Source organism: Salmo salar, chromosome 17 (genome assembly GCF_965601325.2).
Source record: "Salmo salar chromosome 17, fSalSal1, whole genome shotgun sequence".
Classification (NCBI taxonomy): domain Eukaryota; kingdom Metazoa; phylum Chordata; class Actinopteri; order Salmoniformes; family Salmonidae; genus Salmo; species Salmo salar.
Genome location: NC_138307.1, coordinates 14,702,501 through 14,726,454, shown reverse-complemented (window position 1 = coordinate 14,726,454; position 23,954 = coordinate 14,702,501). Strand labels below are relative to the sequence as shown.

Genomic DNA, 23,954 nt, shown 5'->3' with positions numbered 1-23,954 from the left:
AGAAGCTTCTCTAGCCTCAGATAGAATTTCAACTCATTGTCAATGAAATACCACTATGTTTTGTTTCTAAGCCATCTCCTACTGTAGAAGCCCCGGATTTCCAGAGATGACTTGAGGAGGGAAGACTACAGGCCGTGTAAGGTGCAGTCCCTCCCCCGGGCTGTACGTTGTAGAATGCTGCTAAAGTAACCACACCCACCTGGCATGCCAGCAGAGCTCTATCAGTCTCACTCTACCCGTCCTGTCCTGTATTTGAGTAAAAGCAGGTTGAACCAGTCAAAGTCAATTTTGATTTTAAGGAAAGATAAGCCACACCTACTGTGCATCTGTTTTATGGTGGCGCTGCGCGACCTGGATTTTGTGGTCGATTATGTTGTGATTGAAGCCCAGCAGCCCACTGCATTAAAGGAGTTATATTTCCACGATCATCAGTTACAAACGGTAAGAACTACATCACCATCAATACAGTCTAAAGAAAGAGCTTCAAATAAGCAATTCTAACAGATATCTGTGTGGCAGCATCTATGAAAATATGACGGGTTGTTGTCTTCTCTTTATATGCCTTTCGCTCTTTCCTCGGTGTGTGTGTCTGTACAGTGAGGTTAATCAGTATGATCATGTGATTCTGTTACTATTTATTGCTGGTCTTTCTACCTCAGTTCCTCGAAGACGTCATGAGTGTTGTGAAGTCCAGTCTGTCAGTAGAACAGGAGAGGAAGCTGCTGTCTCTGTTCGGCCATGTCAGACTCCACCTGCTCTACAAAGGTTTGTCGGAACGATGGACTTCATTTTAATTCAATCTTTATTTTTATGACATTTTATGGGATGATTTTTACTCTCAGGCCAGATACCTGCAATGCAGGCGGAACAAAGCTATTGGTTCAGTAAAAGGTAATAAAGTACTTTTCTATTATATTTTGTTCTGCTCAAAGCCAGCGTCCATGGCTACATGAGTTTAGCGTTCCACAGCCGCTGTGATGGCCAGGGACCCACCGTACTTGTGGCCTACAACAGGGCTGGGTTTGTTTTCGGAGGTTACATCAGTAAGGACTACGCCCAGACTGGACAGGCCATCAACGATGATAAGGCCTTTCTCTACAGCATCACTGACCAGAGGGAAAAGCCACTGCGTGTGTCCAGTACCGATGGCCAGTACGGTTTCACAGATGGAGCCTATGGTCTTAATGTTGGTGCCTTGTGGTTTCTTAATAATAACACCGCTACAGTTCAAGTTGTTGCAGGGAACTGCTACGCCTTTGAAGGGGAAGAGATGCATGGCAATGACCTGCAGCTGACAGAGTGTGAGGTGTACAGAGTGGAAGGTGAGTGGTCCTTTATAGCCCCTACTCCATAGGCACTACTGAAACCATTGGATACATGTAACCAACATGGCAACATATTCTAACCAGTCAGAAGGCCAGGGGAAGCAATTAGTGTATTGATTAAATCTGATTGTTTTGTTGTTTGTCTCAATTTCTGGCAGGGTGTGAAGGCATTCTGGAGACTCCTTGGAGGAAAATTGACTTGGAAGGATATGGGTATGTTAAATCTCAAAAGCGGTACAAAAATCATAATACTATGCATCGACTGATGCATCTAGTACCACTTCTGCTGTTCCAGTGAACAGACTTAAATTAATCAATCACGTCTGTCACCCATCTCTCTTCCTTTCTCCATCTCTCCATCCATCTCTATCATTAACAGCACCAAGGACCGTCTGATGGACTATATCAAGAACTATAAGCCTGAGGTAAAGTCTGTGGTCCAGGCCAGAGTTCTACTGGTGGGTCCGGTCGGGGCTGGCAAGTCCAGCTTCTTCAACTCCATCAACTCTGTCTTCAAAGGACATGTTACCGGGCAGGCTAACACCGGCAGCGCTGGCACCAGCCTCACCACACAGGTACAGTACTGTGTTTGTGCGTGCGTGATTGTGTGTGGCTTAAAGATGCAGTCCGGGATCTTAAAGGGCAATGCCGCCACTTTTCACATCATATTCATTATCTCCAGCAAAATATCAGTGTCTACTTATGGGAAAACGGCGTGTTTCTATGATCTGTGGTTAAAAAGATAAAATAAATGTTCTAAAAAAAAGAGTTCTCTGTGATGAGTTTTGTGTTTGTGTTTTGTGTTTGAAAATCACTGTTTATTTTTTTTACTTTTGATGATGTCATTGGGTAGAACTTTATTTAATTTATAATTTTTTTTTGTTTTTTTTTATAGAATTTTAAAACATACACTCTACCTGCAGTGAAGCTGCTCGACATTTACATTACGTTCAGCCATCTAGCAGACACGCCCATCCAGAGCGGCCCACAGGAGCAACCAGGGTCAAGCGCCCCGTCCAAGGGCACATCGACAGGTCTCCCACCAAGTCGAATCGAAGACCCAAACCAACGATCTCTAGGTCATCGATCCAAGTTCCCAAGTCCCAGGCCACCAACCATCCAAGATCCCCCCCATAATTCTCCCGAGAGCTACCCCTCAAACATCCAAGACCCCCCCACACAGTCCCCTCCCGAACCCCCCCCCAACCACCGTCCCCCTCCAACCCAAAACCACCACCCAACCAACAAAAGAGAAAAACAAATTAAAACAGAAAACAACAATGCAAAAACAATTATATAGAACGAGTAGAAATGTTTTACTTTATTTTTTTTTCTACAAAACAAAGAATGAGTTGCTTTCACATATGTGGACAATGGCATTGCGCTGGAGATAATGAACATGAGGTTGAAAAGTCGTGGAATTGCCCTTTAAGCACTTACAAAACATATTGTACGAATTGGAATTCATAACATATCATACGAAATGGATGATGTAGTACACAATTGCGCCAAATGTTCAGGGACCCGTTTTGTCTCGTGAGCACTACTTTCAAAACTACTGGCTGAAATTAGACAAAACCTCTGGAGCATCACTATTGTACAGGACTCTCCCTCTCTCTGTAGTTCCGTACCTACAACATCAAGGCAGAGCAGGGTGGGAAGGCTCTCCCTCTGGTCCTGTGTGACACCATGGGCCTGGAGGAAGGACCCAGCGCAGGGCTGGATATAGACGACATCACCAGTATCCTGAAGGGCCACGTACAGGACCGGTACCAGGTGAGTAAAACTGGCAAATGATAGCCGTGGGGGAAGATGCATTTCTATTCATTCTATCAACAAGAGGATTTCATGTGTTTGATACCAATCATTCCAGCCATTACAATGAGCCTGTCCTCTGATTTAAAGTAGCACCAGCCTCACGGTAGGGAAAGCATGTGCTTGATAGTACAGTAGCAGTAGTAGTATATATATCTTGGGGGCTGAAGTCCTGTTTCTCTCCTCCAGTTCAACCCGTCCATGTCTGTCCAGACGGATGGTGTCGGGTTCTGTAAGTCGCCCAGCCTGAAGGACATGATCCACTGTGTGGTCTACGTACTGGACGCCTGCAAGGTCACTCTGCTCTCTGCCAAGATGGTGGACAAGCTCGCCGCCATCCGCAAGGGGATCAACAAGATGGGTAAGGAAGGAAGGAAGTGTGTGTGTTTACGTGTCTGTGCGTGTGTGTTAACATGTGTTGTGCAGGGTTGGGGAGTAACAGATTACATGTATTCCGTTACATGTAAGGGATTACAAAAAACGCTAACTGTAATCTGTTACGTTACCAGCAAATATATTGTAATCAAATTACAGATACTTTTGAAAAACTAGATGATTACTTCAATGATTACTTTTAAATTCATGAAGGATGTTTGCGAAAAAATATATTTGACTCTTCTGTTTTCTCAATGACATTCAAATCAGCATTGAAAAAAAGGCGCAAGTTTAAGTTTGTTCCACCTGAGCGAGTCTGACCACAAATCAGAGACCACTATGATGACACACCAAATGGGTTTGATGGATTGCCGGAAAAGAGCAGGAATAGGCTTTTGTAGGCTACAGTCCAATCTATGACTTCCAATGGTACGACTGCTGTTGGTATCAAAAGATTATCCAACTTGAATAAACGCTTGGAGGTAAGGATGACAGCAGTGGTGTGGTCTACAGCGATACGGATATTAACTTATTATTGATATCTACATAGTGCATTGATGTGAATCACACTGCTGCTCTCTCATTTAGCTATTTGTGCCTTACGGATTGTGGTTGTTGTGGATGGCTGTTCACAAATCTAAATGTATATTTGAACCCAAAAATTGTTGAATTCAAGAAGTTTAAGCTGCCTATCAATCATTGTTTTTGAAACCAGTGGACAGCCAGTGAAAAATGCTCTCTTGCAACAGCTGCATAGTGCAGATCCCAGTCTATGGAATAAAGGTGGGGCTTTCATTGCTCAATCTAATTCATGCTAATAAAAAATGGACACATGCTCAAACTCGTACATATTTGATAGACTTAAAGGGGAATCTGTAGTTGCTACATCAATTTTTGGACTTATGAATTATATATATATTAATGTAAAGATATAATTTAATCGTATTATTATATGTAGTATAAAGCGGTGGGTTAGAAGAAGCCTTACACAACCAACCCATAAAGTAAAATGTAACATCCATATATAGCCAGCTATGTAAACTTTAAAATTGATTTTGTAACGGCTGTCGTTGGGTAGAGAGGACCAAGGCGCAGCGGGTTGCATGTTCATCATTATATTTAATGAATAAAGATAACACTAAACAAAACAATAAGTGCCAGTTCCACAGGCTACAATAATCACTAGCAGTGTGAAATACAACTACCCACAAATCCCCAGGTGAAAACAAGCAACTAATATATGACTCCCAATCAGGAACAACGACGTACAGCTGTTCCTGATCGGGAGCCACACAAACCACACAGAAATAGACAGACTAGAAAACCATAGAAAACTAACACTAGAACAATTACTCAAACCCCAGACTACATAAACCAAACACCCCTTAAATAACACACACAACCCGAACTATATGAAACAAATACCCCTCTGCCACGTCCTGACCAAATCTAATACAATTACTCCCTCTGCTGGTCAGGACATGACAGATTTATCCTGCAATAGATGTTGTTCAATTGGTAACATACATTTTTGTCTTCTTCTAATGCCTCTTAAGGGGAAAGTAATATAAAAGTAATGAAATGTAATCAGACTACATTACTGAGTTTGGGTAATCCAAAGGTTACATTACTGATTACAATTTTGGACAAGTAACTAGTAACTGTAACTGATTACATTTAGAAAGTAACCTACCCAACCCTGGTGTTGTGTCACTAGGTATTCCCCAGCTGGTCTTGCTTACTAAGGTGGATGAGGCCTGTCCTCTAGTGAGAGAAGACCTGACCAACATCTACCTCAGCCACTACATAGAGAGGATGGTGAGTGCATGGCTGAGAGTGCATGGCTGAGTCTGGAACCCTATTCTCACATAGTACACCATGTTTATTTAACTACAAGCGTGTGTGTGTGTGTGTGTGTGTGTGTGTGTTTGTTTCAGACCCGTGAGGTGAGTGTGTGTCTGGGTGTGTCCCAGTCCTGTGTCCTGCCAGTGAAGAACTACAGTCGTGAGTTTGAGCTGGACATCCACACAGACATCCTCCTGCTCACTGCCGTGGTCCAGATGCTTCGCTATACTGACGACTACTTTGATGACATCTATCAGGCTGGGGACCAGAAGTCTGAGTGACTAGGGGTATATGTGTGATACTGATCTGAAGTCAGTTTTGGGTTTACCTTCTAATGGGTACGCTTAGGATTAGGGGGAATACACTGATCCTGGATGTGTTTAAATGGCAACTTTTAGTTATCGCTTTAGAAACATTTTTATCTTAATTCTCTGAGGCTATTCCATTCTGACTTTTCCCAGTTACAATTTACACTGAGTATAGCAAACATTAAGAAACACCTTGCTAATATTGATGTCGTTTGGGTGGTGGACCTTTCTTGATACACACGGGAAACTGTTGAGTGTGAAAAACCCAGCAGCGTTACAATTCTTGATACAAACCGGTGCGCCTGCCACCTACTACCATACCCCGTTCAAAGGCACTTAAGTCTTTTGTCTTGCCCATTCACAATCTGAATGGCACACATACACAATCCATGTCTCAATGGTCTCAAGGTTTAACAATCTGTCTTTAACCTGTGTCCTCCCCTTCATCTACACAGATTGAAGTGCATTTAACAGGTGACATCAATAAGGGATCATAGCTTTTCACCTGGCTTCACCTGGTCAGTCTGTCATGGAAAGAGGTGTTCTTAATGTTTTGTCCGCTCAGTGTACTGTATATTGTAATTAGATACAATATGTGTATGTAGTATTGTATGGTTGTCTACCACACTTCTCTGTAGACTCTGTACTGCTATTGGTCAGATAAGACATTCAACTGTATACTGCTCATTGTACTTTGTTCAATACAGTATTTTCATTTAAAATAACTAAATGCTGAATAAATATCTGTTACATATCTAGGACCTGACTCACTCAGACTTGCTCTACAGTTGTCCAAACTTTCAGAAAGACAGAGAGAGACATCCAACATAAGAGACATGTAGAGATGCAGTCTGGTGCAAACAATTTTACAACAATCATTAAGTAAAAGCAGAAGAGTAAATCCTTTTAATGAAAAATTAATGAAATATTAAAGGATTATGGTAAAAACCTTCATCAGTAACAACAATGTTGATAATGTCTTGAATAATGAAAGTAGCGTGATGGAAAATGTTACCTTGTGAAGAGATAGCCTTGAAAATGTTCATCTTGTCTTAGTGTCATGAGTAATCCTTGGTTCCTGCCTGTGCTTGGTAAAGATATGAGAGGGGGCGACATGACCCCCAGTCTTAGGACCATCTGGCAGAACGTCCAGAATATATTCTATAAGTTAAGATAGGAGACGGTGCCAGACACATGCCAGAACCAACCCTATGAACTATGCCTATTTAAAAAATAAATATTTCACCTTTATTTAACCAGGTAGGCCAGTTGAGAACAAGTTCTCGTTTACAACGGCGACCTGGCCAAGATTAAGCAAAGCAGTGTGACACAAACAACAACACAGAGTTACACATGGAATAAATAAATAAACAGTCAATAACACAATAGAAAAGTCTATATACAGTGTGTACAAATGAAGTAAGATTAGGGAGGTAAGGCAATAAATAGGCCATAGTGGCGAAATAATTACAATTTCGCAAATAAACACTGGAGTGAGATGTGCAGAAGATGAATGTGCAAGTAGAGATACTGGGGTGCAAAGGAGCAAAAAATAAATAAATAAATATATATATATATATATATATATAAATAAAATAAATAAATAACATGGGGATGAGGTAGTTGGATGGGCTATTTACAGATGGGCTATGTACAGGTGCATTGATCTGTAAGCTGCTCTGATAGCTGATGCTTAAAGTTAGTGAGGGAGATATGAGTCTCCACCTTTAGTGATTTTTGCAATTCGTTCCAGTCATTGGCAGCAGAGAACTGGAAGGAAAGGCGGCCGAAGGAGGAATTGGCTTTGGGGGTGACCAGTGAAATATACCTGCTGGAGCACGTGCTACGGGTGGGTGCTGCTATGGTGACCAGTGAGCTGAGATAAGGCGGGGCATTACCTAGCAAAGACTTATAGATGACCTGGAGCCAGTGGGTTTGGTGACGAATATGAAGCGAGACCCAGCCAACGAGAGCATACAGGTCGCAGTGGTGGGTAGTATATGGGGCTTTGGTGACGAAACGGATGGCACTGTGATAGACTGCATCCAATTTGCTGAGTAGAGTGTTGCAGGCTATTTTGTAAATGGCATCGCCGAAGTCAAGGATCGGTAGGATACTCAGTTTTACGAGGGTATGTTTGGCAGCATGAGTGAAGGATGCTTTTTTTGCAAAATAGGAAGACGATTCTAGATTTAATTTTGGATTGGAGATGCTTAATATATGTCTGGAAGGAGAGTTTACAGTCTAACCAGACACCTAGGTATTTGTAATTGTCCAGATATTCAGAACCGTCAAGAGTAGTGATGTGGTGCATCCTGTTTCCAGGTGCATCCTGTTTCCATTGATCATCCTTAAGATGATTCTACAACTTGATTGGAATCCACCTGTGGTAAATTCAATTGATTGGACATGATTTGGAAAGGCACACACCTGTCTATATAAGGTCCCACAGTGCATGCCAGAGCAAAAACCAAGTCATGAGGTTGAAGGAATTGTCCGTAGAGCTCCGAGACAGGATTGTGTCGAGGCAGAGCCACTCCTCAGTAAAAGGCACATGACAGCCCGCTTGGAGTTTGCCAAAAGGCACCTAAAGACTCTCAAACCATGAGAAACAAGATTCTCTGGTCTGATGAAACTCTTAGGCCTGAATGCCAAACGTCACATCTGGAAGAAACCTGGCACTATCACTATAGTAAAGCATGGTGGTGGCAGCATCATGCTGTGGGAATGTTTTTCAGCGGCAGGGACTGGGAGACTAGTTAGGATCGAGGCAAAGATGAACAGAGCAAAGTACAGAGGACCTTGATGAAAACCTGCTACAGAATGCTTAGGAGCTCAGACTGGGGCAAAGGTTCAACCTTTCAACAGGACAACGACCCTAAGCACACAGCCAAGACAACGCAGGAGTGGCTTCGGGACAAGTTTCTGAATGTCCTTGAACTGCCCAGCCAACCTGATCGAACATCTCTGAAGAGACCTGAAATTAGCTGTGCAGCGATCCTCCCCATCCAACCTGACAGAGCTTGAGAGGATCAGCAGAGAAGAATGGGAGAAACTCCCCAAATACAGGTGTGCCAAGCTTGTAGCATCATTCCTAAGAAGACCCAAGGCTATAATCGCTGCCAATGGTGCTTCAACAAAGTACTGAATAAAGGGTCTGAATGTGATTTTTCTCTTTTTTATTTTGAATAAATTAGCAAAAATGTCTAAAACCTGTTTCTGCTTTGTCATTATGGGGTATTTTGTGTAGATTCATGAGGGAAAAAAACAATGTAATACATTTTAGAAGAAGGCTGTAAATGTTATCTAAAATTGATTAAATAATTTTTTCCCATCATCAATCTACACAAAATAAACAATAATGACAAAGCAGAAACAGGTTTTTAGAAATGTTGGCTAATTTATAAAAAAAATTCAAACAGAAATATCACATTTACCTAACAAAATGTAAAAAAAATCAAGGGGTCTGAATACTTTCTGAAGGCAATATACTGTACACTACTTAAAATACCTACTTTTAAAGTGGTAGATTATCTTATAAAAAGGAGCACCTTGTGGTCATAAAGCATTATGAAACTATAATAAAAGCAAAAAGGCACTAAGGGCTTTATTCACTCAGACATCTGAATGGTCTTCTTGCAGATAGCAGACAACTTGTCCATCATCTTAGCAGACATCTGAGAAACTTTGCTGGCGTCCACGACCTACTGCTGTCACAGTGGATCTGGTCATTCAGAGTTGCATGCTTGCGATATCCAGGTACACCTGGCTGCAAGGGAGCCATGGGGTTAAACTGTAAATAACAAACACAGACAGAGACAGAATTATGAGTCAGCGATCTTCCAGAACTGGACCTACGTTCTAGGGTGAACTGAACTTGTTAAATAGGAAAGCCTCACATCTTGCTACTTTGATATCAGAACATTCTCAAGTTCCTTGTATTGTGAAAGGTAAAATAATAGATTTGTTCAACCACAGGATATCAAAGTTAAAGTAGTGTGGGATTCCATCTAGTTAAGGTATATTGTCAATGGTGGCACGACTCTGTCGCCCTTTGACCATTCAGAATGCTTGATCTAAACAATCCGTTTTATGACATTCAACAGAAGATCCCAACGAATGGTCCTCCTCAACCGTTTGTTTGCATTGTGCCTCTACATAGCTGGTATCTGTCCTGAACGTGGCTCTTGTATATGCTGACTATGTCATCCATGTCCAGACCACCCCCTGTAGCCTCCTCCAGGCCCATGGTGTCACACAGGAGCAGTGGTATAGGCTTACCGCCTTTCCCTGACCTAATGGAGAAGGTACGGAACTATGGAAAGACAAGATAGTCAGCACATGAAATGTAGCTTTGCGATGCACACTGCAGAGAACACCAGAAGAAGAATCATCACTGAATTATCACAGTGAATTATTGTAATGTTTGTTTATGTGTCAGTTAATCCCATAAGGGATGGGTTGCCAACTAGAGATTTGACCATTAAAAAAAAATAAAAAATGTCATTCATTCATTCATTCATTCATTCATTCATTCACAGACGCACACGTACACACACACACACACACACACACGCACACACGCACACACACACACACACACACACACACACACACACACACACACACACACACACACACACACACACACACACACACACACACATACCCTGTGTGGTGAGGCTTCTGTCTGCACTGCCAGTGATGGCCTTGCATGTTTCCTCTGAAGATAGAGTTGATGGTATTGAAGAAGCTGGACTTGCCAGCCCAGACCTGACCCACCAACAGAACACTGGCCTGGACCACTGACTTTACCTCAAGCCTATAGTTCTGGATGTTCTACTTCAATTGTTCTTTATTCCTACAATTTTGTATAATAATTAAATGAATGTATTTTTAGTATGTGGTGTGCAGGCATGTGTGTGGTTAGGTTCAAAGACAGTAATACTTACTCAGATATCCAAAGTGCGTTTCTCCAGGGCTTTGCCAGATGATCTCCTAACTCTGTATGGACAGAAATGGGGTTAATATGTACTGTATCAATGGGCATACATTGTTCCAGGGTATCTTCAAAGGTCTGTAAGTCTAATCCTGTTCAATACATTACAAAAGTAGAAAAAGGAGTCCACTATAAAGGGATTATGGTGCCATTTGAGATTTGTCCTAAGTGACTGTCACTCACCCTCCACTCTGTGGACCTCCCACTCTGTCAACACCAGGTCGTTGCCATGCGTCTCTGCAGCATTGACTTTGTAATGATTTCCTGTTATACAACTGACCTGTGCTTTATTGCCATTCAGAAACCACAAGACACCAACATTAAGACCATACTTTCTATCTGTGAAACCATACTGGCCATCGGGGGTATTGTCGGACGGGGCCACAGTGTTTCCCGACCCCTCCTGTCTCAGCCTCCAGTATCTATACTGCAATAGTTTATGTGTCGGGGGGCTAGAGAGAAGGCATAGTCCTGGGACCATGCCTCAGGACTACCTGGCCTGATGACTCCTTGCTGTCCCCAGTCCAACTGGTCGTGCTGCTGCTCCAGTTTCAACTGTTCTGCCTGCGGCTATGGAACCCTGACCTGTTCACCAGACATGCTACCTTGTCCCGAACATGCTGTTTTTGACTCTCTCTCTCTCTCTACCGCACCTGCTGTCTCAAACTCTGAATGATCGGCTATGAAAAGCCAACTGACATTTACTCCTGAGGTGCTGACCTATTGCATCTTCTACAACCACTGTGATTATTATTATTTGACCCTGCTGGTCATCTATGAACGTTTGAACATCTTGGCCATGTACTGTTATAATCTCCACCCGGCACAGCCAGAAGAGGACTGGCCCCCCTCAGAGCCTGGTTCCTCTCTAGGTTTCTTCCTAGGTTCCTGCCTTTCTTGGAAGTTTTTCCTAGCCACCGTGCTTCTACATTGGCATTGCTTGCTGTTTGGGGTTTTAGGCTGGGTTTCTGTACAGCACTGACATCGCCTGATGTAAAAAGGGCTTTATAAATACATTTGATTGATTGATTTGACAGACGTAGTGGCTTTTTTCGCTGGTCAGTGATGCTGTAGAGAAAGGCCTTATCATCATTGATCACCTGTCCAGTCTGGGTGTAGTCCTTACTGATGTAACCTCTGTAAACAAACCCAGCCTTGTTTTAGGCCACAAGTACAGTGGGTCCCTGGTGGTTGCAGCGGTTGCTGAAGTCGAGTATCCATGGACGCTGCCTTTGGATAGAATACAATCAAATAGAATGTCAAATTTTAGCATAGCCTTTTTTTGTACTTTCAAATTGTTGTATTGATTTAACATTTATGTTTTTTATTGTAACAGCAAAGAAATTCAGGGTTTTTAATGACAACTGTTTGTATTAGCCTGTACTAATGCTGAAACACCAATAAACTGAACAAAAAAATACAACAGAATATAATAGAATGGTACTTGATTACCTTTTAGTAAACCAATACGAAAATATAAACACATCATGTAAAGTGTTGGTACCATGTTTTATGAGCTGAAATAATAGATCCTCTAAATGTTCCATACGCCAACAATTTTTTTGGCACAAATGTGTTTACATCCCTGTTAGTGAGCATTTCTCCTTTGCCAAGATAATCCATCCATCTGACAGGTGTGGCATATCAAGAAGCTGATTAAACAGCATGATCATTACATAATTGCACATTGTGCTGGGGACAATAAAAGGACACTCCAAAATGTGCAGTTTTGTCACACAACACAATGCCACAGATGTGCGGCAGGGGCGGCAGGTAGCCTAGTGGTTAGAGTGTTGGGCCAGTAACCGAAAGGTTGCTAGATTGAATCCCTGAGCTGACAAGGTAAAAATCTGTCGTTCTGCCACTGAACAAGGCAGTTAACCACATTGTTCCTAGGCTGTCATTGTAAATAAGAATTTGTTCTTAACTGACTTGCCTGGTTAAATAAAATAAAAACGTTTTGAGGGAACTTGCATTTGGCATGCTGACTGCAGGAATGTCCGCCAGAGAATGTAATGTTCATTTCTCTCCAATAGGCTGCCTCCACAACGTCGCTTTACAGAATTTGGCAGTACGTCTAACTGGCCTCACAACCGCAGACCACATGTACAGTATGTCACTGAGCTCTTCGGTAAGGCCGTTCTACTGCCAATGTTTGTCTCTGGTGATTGCATGGATGTGTGCTCGATTTTATACACCTGTCAGCAACGAGTGTTGCTGGCTGAGCCGAATCCATTTAATTTGAAGGGGTGTCAATGAATGAATGAATGAATGAATGAATGAATTAATGAATGAATTAATTAATTAATTAATAACATTTTATTTTGTGTCAAATCGCCAGTTGGCAACCCATCCCTTATGGGATTAATTGACACATAAACAAACATTACAATAATTCACTGTGATAATTCAATGATAATTCTTCTTCTGGTGTTCTCTGCGGTGCACATCACATAAAGAGTTTTTTTTTTAAGTACAAAATAATAAATAAATATATATATATATATATATATATATACATAATAGTAAATAAGTTTACCCAAACAGTAATTATATCTCAAGAGCAGTAAAAAAAAGATACATACAGTACCAGTGAAAAGTTTACTATTTTCTACATTGTAAAATAATAGTGAAGACATCAGAACTATGAAATAACACACATGGAATCATCTAGTCACCCAAAAAGTGTTAAACAAATGAAAATATATTTTAGATTTTAAATTCTTCAAAGTAGCTACGGTTTGCCTTGATGACAGCTTTGCACACTCTTGGCATTCTCTCAACCATCTTCACCTTGAATGCTTTTCCAACAGTCTTGAAGGAGTTCCCAGATATGCTGAGCACTTGTTGGCTGCTTTTCCTTCACTCTGCGGTCCAACTCATCCCAAACCATCTCAATTGGGTTGAGGTCGGGTGATGGTGGAGGCCAGGTCACCTGATGTAGCACTCCATCACTCTCCTTCTTGGTCAAATAGTTCTTACACAGCCTGGGGGTGTGTTGGGTCATTGTCCTGTTGAAAAACAAATGACAGTCCCACTAAGGGCATACCAGATCAGATGGCGTATCGCTGCAGAATGCTGTGGTAGCCATGCTGGTTAAGTGTGCCTTGAATTCTAAATAGATATAAATCACTGACAGTGTCACCAGCAAAGCACCCACACACCATCACACCTCCTCCTCCATGCTCCACAGTGAGAACCCAAATGGCCCAATTCTAACCTTTATACCTACTAGTTAAATAGGCTTCTAGATGTTAAATCCAGGCAAAATGTCTAACTGTAGAAAATACTATCCTACAGTAACAGGAATTGGAAACTGACTCCCCTGCAAGGCTGCAACTGATGTGATGTGCCTTACTCTGTCGAGGCAAACAACAACAGTGTCAAGTAAATAATTCACTTCAGGTAATAAGCTAATATATTTCACCAATAATTGTCTTCAAAGTATTAGGCATGAAGTCCACCAGCAACCAATGAACAGCAACCAATGAACAGCAACCAATGAACAGCAACCAATGAACAGCAACCAATGCTACTTTGATATCAGAATTTTCTCATGTGTCTTTTTTTGTGAAAGGTAAAATCTTTGTTCAACCACAGGATTTGAAAGTTGAGGTAGGGTGGGACTCCATCTAGTTACGGTATAATGTCAGCATTGGCATGGCTTGGTCACCCTTTGACCAATCAGAATGCTTTGCTTTGTCTAAACGATAAGTTGCATGACATTCAACAAAAGATAACAACGAATGATCCTCCTTAACCGGTTGTCTGCATTGTGCCTCTACATACCTGGTATCTGTCCTGAACTATGGTATGAAAGACACCTAGTAGAAAAGACAAGCAGTAAATAACATACTAAGGTTACATTCTACTGGTTTACCACATACCTCAGAGAGAGAAACTCCTGCTTTGAAATAGACTAGAGGAAAAACTCTGGGCCACAGTTCTGGGACAAAAAAGACCGAAAGCAAAAGCTGGAACATACTATACCTCAACCTTGCCATGAGGCCGAAATTGCACAATTCTAACCTTTATGCCTAGTACTGTCGTTAAATAGGCATCTAGATGTGGATTTCTAGACTAAACGACTAAATGAGTAAAATACTATCCTACAGTAACAGGAATTGGAAACTGAGTCACCTGCAAGGTTGCAACTGATGCGCTGTGTCTTTACATTGTCGAGGCAAACAACAAGACTGTCAGGATAAATTAAGATAGGCTACATTCCAGTGACTGTCAGACAAATCTTGGCGGTATGGGTTTATGACATCAAGTAAATAAGTCACTTCAGGTCATAAGCTAATATAGTTCACCAATAATTGTGTATTCAAAGTATTAGGCATGAAATCCACCAGCAACCAATAAACTTCAGTAAATATTAGATTCATTCCAATGATATTAACAGGCGCTGATATCTGAAAAGCATCCTGTTCAGACAAATAGAACACACACACACAAGTAGACATGCCCACACACAGCTGTCTTCATATCCGACTAATCTTTATTTTCTAGTGTTGACTACTTTGGTTCAGCGGGGTTGCACTGGATCAATAGGTTCATTTTAAAGGCCCAGTGCAGTCAACATTCTGTTTTCCTGTGTTTTATATCATATTGTACCAGGGGCTTAACATTCGCTGGGGATGGGGAGGATATGTCCTGCCCACATTCTGAAATTGAGTTTTTGTTCCCCCCCCCACCCCCCAGCTTTATAATTGGAATATGATACAAAACGAGGCAACGGTGTGCTTTAGGACCGTGCGGACGCCTCCGAGCGGTCGGATAGGCTGTTTGGATGCGCTCCTGTATTCTACAACAACAGGTGATGAAACGAACACTCTACAAGTGTGATTTTGTAAAATCAGTGTTATTTCCTGATAGTTTCTCGTTGAAAATATGATCTACACAGGACCTTCTGATCAGCAGGTTTGCATGGGACGGGAGTTCCACCTTTCCATGGTGACATCACCATGCGGTAAACTGATTAATAGACAAAGAGAGTTCCAAACCTCTCAGCCAATAACAGATGGTTTTCAGTTTTCCCCTCCCCACTTAAACCATTCCCAAGCAGAATTATTGCTTGGAAATAGTATGGTGTGTGTGTGTGTGTGCATGCGTGTGTGTGTGCGTGTGTGTGTGTGAGAGATAGAGAGAGGTGGGTTCTTTAAGTGGTCTGGTGAGATTAGCCTGTGATGTAGAATTTCAGGCCTGCTCACTGTGTACACCAAATGAGCAAATGAGAGGTTAGGCATACACACACACACCCAAGAGGAAATTGGATGCTGATTAAAGATTGGTCTCAACAGCCAGGGGCTGTGACCTGGGATTATTGGAAAGAGGTGAACAGAGGTGTTCTATCAGACAACGCCTCTCCATCACAACATCCTCTGGCGCGTGTACGTGCGTGCGTATGACCCTCTCCGGTCAGTGGTTACCTATGTCGCTCCGCTCATGTCAGTGGTCATACATATTACAGTAGCTGTATGATGTCAGCAAACGCTATAAAATCAAGCCCCCGCATCTATCACCCCGAATCATAGCCCACTTCACCCGCCCAGTGTTCACCAAGCCCCTGCTAACCACCTGCAGAGGCCCCGCTGTATCTCCATCCCTTCTGGTCGTTTCAGCACCATGGCCAGCATTCAACTGCTTTTCCTCGCCGCCTCCTGCTGCGCATGTCTCTGTCTCGCTGACGGCGACACCTCCTTGGAGTTTGAGACTCGCGCTCTAGAGTTCCCCCACAAGTCACAAGAAGAGAAGGAGCTGGTAAGTTTAAATTGTTTTATGTTCGTGAAGTTGTTTGGTTTGTGCGCTTGTCAATGTGATAGTTTAGTCGATTCACCCCTCTCTTTGTACTTGTTTTCTAGCTAAATAGCAGGCTATCGTTTTTGTTTTTCTCTGTCATGTAGATTGAAGCTTTACAAGAAGTTCTGGAGAAACTGAAGAACAAACAGATGCCGTTATCAGAAAAGAAGCTCGGCTGGCTGCCGTCGGTAAGAATAGATCTGAGCAAACATTTTAAAGTGGTTAGTCCTATTATCAACAGTTTTTTTAAGTAGTTAGCCTGTCTGTGTCATCCATTTTACTTCTTCACTGAGTCTAGCCTTATATTACGTGTTTCAAATTGTTAAAACGGGACTTTCGATAAAAGTTCTCTATTGACAGTGTTTAATATATATATATAGTTCAGGAGTTGCTAGGATTAATCTGATTCTGGGAAGCCGGTGTAGATGTCTCAGAATCACATAGTCTGGAGTCAGATGCCACCAACACCATCACCATCATCATCATCATTCAATTAAATATCAAACTGTTTGTTTGTTTCCAGTGTGACGCGGGCGAGCAGTGCGCTGTTCGCAAAGGTGCGCGTGTCGGAACGCTGTGCGGGTGTCCGCGTGGGACGACGTGCAACTTCTATGTCCTCAAGTGTTTGTAAGAAGAGAAGAGAAAAGGATAAACAGTGTAGGGAGGGGAGCAGAGAGAAACAGGAGGGAGAGAACAGAAGCTTTTGCCTCATTCAGTGGATCACATTCAGATCGTGGAACGTTCAGACAGAAATATTGTAGGTTGAACAGACATGTCTCTATCTGACATGTAAAGTAAATAGGAATCTTGTCAGCTTTACTTTCAGTATGTTGCCCTCTCCTGTCCTGAACGTGACCCTGGTGTGTAATGGAGGGTTTGTTGTCTAACATAAAGGTTGTATCCCAAATAACAATCTATTCCCTATAATGCACTATTTTGTCCTATTTGTCAGTCCTATGTTGCTTTGGTCAAAAGTATTGCACTTTATAGGGAATAGGGTGTCATTTAAGACACAACCCAACTTGTTCTTTTATCAGTGCTCTCTTCTGTCTCGTCTATTTTGACTAAGTACAAAGACATTCAATGTGATTAATAAAGTCTTTGTTTATAAGATGATTTAAAAAAAATTTGTATCCGCTTCAGTGCAATTTTAACAAGTAGGCCATGTGGTACATTTTCACTACTCTTAGTTCAAAACTCAAAACAGATCACCAACAAGGCAGTTGTTTCAAAACGTTAAGCTCATTTTCAATTGACTAAGTACAATGCTCAAAATCACACAGTCACATTTTCACCAAACCTAATCAGTGTTTCATCTAGAAATACATGTTCATATAACGTAACTGCCGGGCACAATACGATTCTCACTTTTGAAATGTTTCTCTTTTCTTTTGTTAAAAGACAATGTACTATTACTTAATTAATCGGACTGCTCTAAATTGATGATCACGTATATGTTTGGTAAACCTGTACATTACACAACTAGCTCTCACAGTCTCACGTCAGAATTAGATGTTCATCCATGTTTCTCAAAGTTCAAATTTCTAAGTTGTTTCAAACGTCACATTTCTAACTGTTTAAGGTTAAGTTTAGGCATTAACTCTGAAATCTTAAAGTTAGGCATTAACTCTGAATGGTTAAGGTAAGGGTTGATGTTTGGGAGAGGCTTAAAACAATTATCTTAAAAACAACTTTTTATCGCTGGATTCAAACTTCCAAAATTTGGAATCAGAGGCACATGCTTATGAAGATCAAAACCTACTTGAAGGTAACAGCGCTCACCGTTCCTCCTAGTGGCCAATTTCCACGTCATCTCTGGACGTCCTCAGATATGGATAAACGTAGAAAACTGACTCGTATCCCAGTTGACCTGGCTGACTTTACATGTCAACAGGTTTGTCTGTTACAGATTCTGAGAACTACTTAATGAAAATGTCTGTAAAGTAGAAACAGAAAAAGTATGGATATATACTTGAATGTACTACAATGATGATGACTATTGATTTTACTTCACTGTAAATCTAAAAAAAATCTGATATTGACAAGATCAGAGATGTACTGTATGTAACAAATACAATTTAAAAATGAATGCGCAATGAAAGGTTTTGAATGAAGGACTGGGTGCCATACAAGTGTTACCAGTTTGGAGTTTGGTTTTAAGAGTTTAAGAGCCAAAGCAACACATAAAACATACATAAAACTCCTGTATCCAAATTTGCTTTTGACAATAACAAATAAAACCAAAATAGGGACTAGAATGCAGAAACAAACAGTCACCAAGAGACATATATAATCATTCCAATACATATTATCTATACTCTCAATACGTCCTCTTGCTGTCTCTCCCCCTCCCTTCCATCTCTCTGTCAGACATCTCCCCCCCGGTCCTTCCTGGGGGCCCATGACAGTCTCCTGGAGCTCCAGGCTGAGAGGGGGAGGCCATGGAGAGAACGCCCCATTGCCGAGGCTCTCCCCCTGGGTAGGCTGCTGCTCTGTGGGCCCCCTCCGGCTGACCGTATGGAGCTCACAGTCTTAGTGAGCCAGCTGTTCCTTGCTGTTTGGAGATCACGTTGCATTACCCCCTTCTGGTGTTCCAGCTCCTACACAGGGGACAACACAACACATCATATATCACTATGAAGTATGTACTGTGAACATGTGCAATATGAAGTGTGTAGTGTGCACTATGAAGTGTGTAGTGTATTATGAGCTGACCTGGATCTTGCACTTGGCCTCCACCATGTGTAGTTTAGTCTGGGCCAGCTCCTTCTCCAGCTCTGTGACCTGGCCACTCAGATACACCATCTCCTGGTCTTGTTCCCTGGTACTAGTCGTCTGCTGGTCTGGTTCTGTTTCCTGGTCTCTCTGCTGGCCTGGTTCTCTGGTGCTGATACTTCTCTGGTACGGGGCTGTGGAACCAGAGCCTTCCATGATAGGAGAATCTAGAGCCTGTCGGCAGCGAGAACACGCCAGCACAGCATTCTGAGAGAGGGAGGAGAGGGTGGGAGGGGTTTGACCAGACACTTCAAAAGTGTTTTATTATGAACATGCAGAGTGAGGGGTGATATCCATACAGAACAAATGACATCATCAAACTGTTTGATTGTCAAACTGTGACATCATCAGACGGTGCCATATTCCTCCTCACCCTGAGTTTGTCAAGGTCCTCTCTGTGGGCCGCCTGCTGCCTTTCCACCCGACTGGTCAGCTGGGAACAGATCTGACAGACAGAGGAAACAACATCAACATAGCATTAGGTTTGTGTGTGTGTGTGTGTGTGTGTGTGTGTGTGTGTGTGTGTGTGTGTGTGTGTGTGTGTGTGTGTGTGTGTGTGTGTGTGTGTGTGTGTGTGTGTGTGTGTGTGTGTGTGTGTGTGTGTGTGTGTGTGTGTGTGTGTGTGTGTGTGTGTGTGTGTGTGGTACCTGTTTGTAGTCTGAGATGATGCCTGAGCTCCTTTTCACCTCTGGATCAGCCTTGTCCAGCTTTGTCCTTAACACCTCCTTCAACTGTGAAACGGTAAATACATGTCCATACACAGAATTAAATGTTTCATTATTACTCTGAAATATAATCCAATAATACAGTATTACCATAAATATAATATTACATTATTACCATAAATGGAATAAAATGTTACATTATTACCATAAATATAATGTAATATTATTACCATAAATAGAATACAATATTACCATACATAGAATACAATATTGCAGTATTACCACAAATATAATACAACATTACATTATTACCATAAATATAATATTACATTATTACCATACAAGAATACAATATTACATTATTACCATAAATATAATATTACATTATTACCATAAATAGAAAACAATATTACATTATTACCATAAATAAAATACAATATTACATTATTACCATAAATAGAATACAATATTACATTATTACCATAAATAGAATATAAAATTACCTTATTACCATAAATAGAATATAATATTACATTATTACCTTACATCAAAGTATGGAAACATAAAGGACGGATGGATAGAATAGAAGAGATTACCTGAGCAGCCTCCTCCTCCTTCCCTCTCTTTTCTTCCTCTGCATTCTTCAATTTCTTTCTGGTCTTCAGCAGCTCTTTGGTCAGCTCATCCACTCTGTCCTCCGCCTGTGGGCCCACCAACACACTCAGAAGTCTGTCTGTCTGTCTGTCTGTCTGTCTGTCTGTCTGTCTGTCTGTCTGTCTGTACAAGTGCCTAGGGAGATAGTGGCTAGGGTAGTATCTAGGAGGTAGGGGCTAGGGTAGTATCTAGGAGGTAGGGGCTAGGGTAGTATCTAGGAGGTAGGGGCTAGGGTAGTATCTAGGAGGTAGGGGCTAGGGTAGTATCTAGGAGATAGGGGCTAGGGTAGTATCTAGGAGATAGGGGCTAGGGTAGTATCTAGGAGATAGGGGCTAGGGTAGTATCTAGGAGATAGGGGCTAGGGTAGTATCTAGGAGGTAGGGGCTAGGGTAGTATCTAGGAGGTAGGGGCTAGGGTAGTATCTAGGAGGTAGGGGCTAGGGTAGTATCTAGGAGGTAGGGGCTAGGGTAGTATCTAGGAGGTAGGGGCTAGGGTAGTATCTAGGAGATAGGGGCTAGGGTAGTATCTTGGAGGTAGGGGCTAGGGTAGTATCTAGGAGGTAGGGGCTAGGGTAGTATCTAGGAGGTAGGGGCTAGGGTAGTATCTAGGAGGTAGGGGCTAGGGTAGTATCTAGGAGATAGGGGCTAGGGTAGTATCTTGGAGGTAGGGGCTAGGGTAGTATCTAGGAGGTAGGGGCTAGGGTAGTATCTAGGAGGTAGGGGCTAGGGTAGTATCTAGGAGGTAGGGGCTAGGGTAGTATCTAGGAGGTAGGGGCTAGGGTAGTATCTAGGAGGTAGGGGCTAGGGTAGTATCTAGGAGGTAGGGGCTAGGGTAGTATCTAGGAGGTAGGGGCTAGGGTAGTATCTAGGAGGTAGGGGCTAGGGTAGTATCTAGGAGGTAGGGGATAGGGTAGTATCTAGGAGGTAGGGGCTAGGGTAGTATCTAGGAGGTAGGGGCTAGGGTAGTATCTAGGAGGTAGGGGCTAGGGTAGTATCTAGGAGGTAGGGGCTAGGGTAGTATCTAGGAGGTAGGGGCTAGGGTAGTATCTAGGAGGTAGGGGCTAGGGTAGTATCTAGGAGGTAGGGGCTAGGGTAGTATCTAGGAGGTAGGGGCTAGGGTAGTATCTAGGAGGTAGGGGCTAGGGTAGTATCTAGGAGGTAGGGGCTAGGGTAGTATCTAGGAGGTAGGGGCTAGGGTAGTATCTAGGAGGTAGGGGATAGGGTAGTATCTAGGAGGTAGGGGCTAGGGTAGTATCTAGGAGGTAGGGGATAGATTACATTACATTCTAAGAAAAAACGGTGCTATATAGAACATGAAACAGTTCTTCAGCTGTCCCAATAGAAGAAGCCTTTGAAGAACACTTTTGGGTTCCATGTGAAACCCTTTTCATCAAGGGTTCTACATGGAACCCAAAATAATTCTTACTGGAACCAAATAGGGTTCTATCTGGAACCAAAAAGGGTTGTCCTATGGGAATAGACGAACAACCCTTCTAGGAGCTAGGGGAATAGGGGGAGTGACTAGGAGCTAGGGGAATAGGGGGAGTGACTAGGAGCTAGGGGAATAGGGGGAGTGACTAGGAGCTAGGGGAATAGGGGGAGTGACTAGGAGCTAGGGGAATGGGGGGAGTGACTAGGAGCTAGGGGAATAGGGGGAGTGACTAGGAGCTAGGGGAATAGGGGGAGTGACTAGGAGCTAGGGGAATGGGGGAGTGACTAAGAAGTAGGGGGCTAGGAGTTGATGTGGGGGTGATGTGGAGGTGATGTGGGGGTGATGTGGGGGTCGATGTGGGGGTCGATGTGGGGGTCATGTGGGGTTGATGTGGGGGTGATGTGGGGGTGATGTGGGGGTGATGTAGGGGTGATGTAGGGGTGATGTGGGGGTGATGTGGGGGTGATGTGGGGTTGATGTAGGGGTGATGTAGGGGTGATGTGGGGGTGATGTGGGGGTGATGTGGGGGTGATGTGGGGTTGATGTGGGGTTGATGTAGGGGTGATGTGGGGGTGATGTGGGGATGATGTGGGGGTGATGTGGGGGTGATGTAGGGGTGATGTGGGGGTGATGTGGGGGTGATGTGGGGGTGATGTAGGGGTGATGTGGGGGTGATGTGGGGGTGATGTGGGGTTGATGTGGGGTTGATGTGGGGTTGATGTGGGGTTGATGTGGGGTTGATGTGGGGGTGATGTGGAGGTGATGTGGGGTGATGTGGGGGTGATGTGGGGGTGATGTGGGGTTGATGTAGGGGTGATGTGGGGTTGATGTGGGGGTGATGTGGGGGTGATGTGGGGTTGATGTGGGGGTGATGTGGGGGTGATGTGGGGGTGATGTAGGGGTGATGTGGGGTGATGTGGGGTTGATGTGGGGGTGATGTGGGGGTGATGTGGGGTTGATGTGGGGGTGATGTGGGGGTGATGTGGGGTTGATGTGGGGGTGATGTGGGGGTGATGTGGGGGTGATGTGGGGGTGATGTGGGGGTGATGTAGGGTTGATGTGGGGGTGATGTGGGGGTGATGTAGGGTTGATGTGGGGTTGATGTGGGGGTGATGTGGGGGTGATGTGGTTAAGACCTGGTCCAGGTCGGTCCTCAGGGAGATCTTGCTGGTGATCAGTGTGTGGGCCAGAACATCATTCTCCTGCTCCAGACGCAGACTGGCCTGCTGCAGCTGACGGTTCTCCCTCTGCAGGAACACACAGAACAGAGAACACAAAGTCAGGTTCTACCTCCATAGAATGCACAGGACATGGAACACAGTCAGGTTCTCCATATAGCTTGCTATAGAACGTGGAACACACATTCCGGTGGGTTTGGGGGGGTAGAGAGATAGAGTGCTGGTTTTGGGTGTAAGGGGGAGGGGTGCATGGCGATACTGACTGTTTAGGTGGGGGAGGGGAGTAGTGATAGTGGGTGGGGTTCTGCTGTATTGTTGGGTGGTGGGGTGGAGGTGGGAGGCAGGGAGGGTTAGGTTTAATACATATCAAAGTGTTAACAGTTTGCTCCTACCTGGTATCTGTCTATGAGGTCATCCTGTTGTTGCGGCTGGTTATCTCTCAGTGTGGCCTTCTTACTGGGAAGCTGTAGAACAACAACAGTCAAGGCTGAGTGAGAGAACGGTCCAAAGGCTTAGCATACATAAACAACAGCCAAGTTTGATTGAGAGAAAGTTATATCACACAAACAGAGATGGAGTGATTGGAAAGAATTAACAAAAAAAACAGAGCAAACTAGAATGCTATTTGGCCCTAAACAAAGAGTACACAGTTGCAGAATACCTGACCACTGTGACTGACCCAAACTTAAGGAAAGCTTTGACTATGTACAGACTCAGTGAGCATAGCCTTGCTATTGAGAAAGGCCACTGAAGGCAGACCTGGCTCTCAAGAGAAGACAGGC

General features: G+C 43.2%; 3 protein-coding genes and 1 pseudogene across 4 annotated transcripts in view; 2 read left to right on the top strand and 2 right to left on the bottom strand.

The window, feature by feature from the left end:
* The first annotated feature begins 233 nt into the window (after positions 1 to 233).
* On the top strand, positions 234 to 6,427 carry LOC106575246 (interferon-induced protein 44-like). 2 transcript variants are annotated; one of them, XM_014151635.3, is made up of 9 exons: positions 250 to 441; positions 660 to 765; positions 933 to 1,322; positions 1,484 to 1,538; positions 1,705 to 1,900; positions 2,949 to 3,101; positions 3,330 to 3,501; positions 5,233 to 5,333; positions 5,453 to 6,427. In XM_014151635.3, the coding sequence occupies exons 1-9, from the start codon at positions 334 to 336 to the stop codon at positions 5,639 to 5,641; spliced, it is 1,470 nt and encodes a 489-aa protein (XP_014007110.1). In that variant the 5' UTR covers positions 250 to 333; the 3' UTR covers positions 5,642 to 6,427. The 2 variants fall into 2 exon arrangements, with proteins under 2 accessions (XP_045554907.2, XP_014007110.1); XM_045698951.2 differs by lacking the exons at positions 2,949 to 3,101; positions 3,330 to 3,501; positions 5,233 to 5,333; positions 5,453 to 6,427 and adding an exon at positions 2,221 to 2,936 and having other exon boundaries at positions 234 to 441.
* Positions 6,428 to 9,279: 2,852 nt separating this feature from the next.
* On the bottom strand, positions 9,280 to 14,671 carry LOC106575329 (interferon-induced protein 44-like; annotated as a pseudogene).
* A 1,537-nt stretch (positions 14,672 to 16,208) lies between these two features.
* LOC106575245 (cocaine- and amphetamine-regulated transcript protein-like) lies at positions 16,209 to 17,553 on the top strand. The gene is made up of 3 exons (XM_014151634.3): positions 16,209 to 16,430; positions 16,574 to 16,657; positions 16,993 to 17,553. The coding sequence occupies exons 1-3, from the start codon at positions 16,296 to 16,298 to the stop codon at positions 17,098 to 17,100; spliced, it is 327 nt and encodes a 108-aa protein (XP_014007109.1). The 5' UTR covers positions 16,209 to 16,295; the 3' UTR covers positions 17,101 to 17,553.
* A 1,051-nt stretch (positions 17,554 to 18,604) lies between these two features.
* The window catches only part of LOC106575244 (rab GTPase-activating protein 1-like), a 9,292-nt gene continuing 3,942 nt past the window's right edge, over positions 18,605 to 23,954 (bottom strand). The window contains exons 2-8 of the mRNA XM_014151633.3: positions 23,565 to 23,636; positions 23,131 to 23,241; positions 20,506 to 20,610; positions 19,892 to 19,975; positions 19,618 to 19,689; positions 19,185 to 19,451; positions 18,605 to 19,069 (exon numbers count right to left, since the gene is read on the bottom strand). Of these exons, the coding sequence (XP_014007108.1) occupies positions 18,836 to 19,069; positions 19,185 to 19,451; positions 19,618 to 19,689; positions 19,892 to 19,975; positions 20,506 to 20,610; positions 23,131 to 23,241; positions 23,565 to 23,636 (945 nt within the window). The 3' untranslated portion in view covers positions 18,605 to 18,835. The remainder of the gene's footprint in view (positions 19,070 to 19,184; positions 19,452 to 19,617; positions 19,690 to 19,891; positions 19,976 to 20,505; positions 20,611 to 23,130; positions 23,242 to 23,564; positions 23,637 to 23,954) is intronic.

Bases quoted from the DNA above. Each gene is read 5' to 3' on its own strand.
- LOC106575245 (XM_014151634.3), top strand. From the start codon at position 16,296: ATGGCCAGCATTCAACTGCTTTTCCTCGCCGCCTCCTGCTGCGCATGT. The intron at 16,431-16,573 runs GTAAGTTTAAAT...TCTGTCATGTAG, and splicing joins CACAAGAAGAGAAGGAGCTG to ATTGAAGCTTTACAAGAAGT. The intron at 16,658-16,992 runs GTAAGAATAGAT...GTTTGTTTCCAG, and splicing joins AGCTCGGCTGGCTGCCGTCG to TGTGACGCGGGCGAGCAGTG.
- LOC106575246 (XM_014151635.3), top strand. From the start codon at position 334: ATGGTGGCGCTGCGCGACCTGGATTTTGTGGTCGATTATGTTGTGATT. The intron at 442-659 runs GTAAGAACTACA...TTTCTACCTCAG, and splicing joins ACGATCATCAGTTACAAACG to TTCCTCGAAGACGTCATGAG. The intron at 1,539-1,704 runs GTATGTTAAATC...TATCATTAACAG, and splicing joins ATTGACTTGGAAGGATATGG to CACCAAGGACCGTCTGATGG.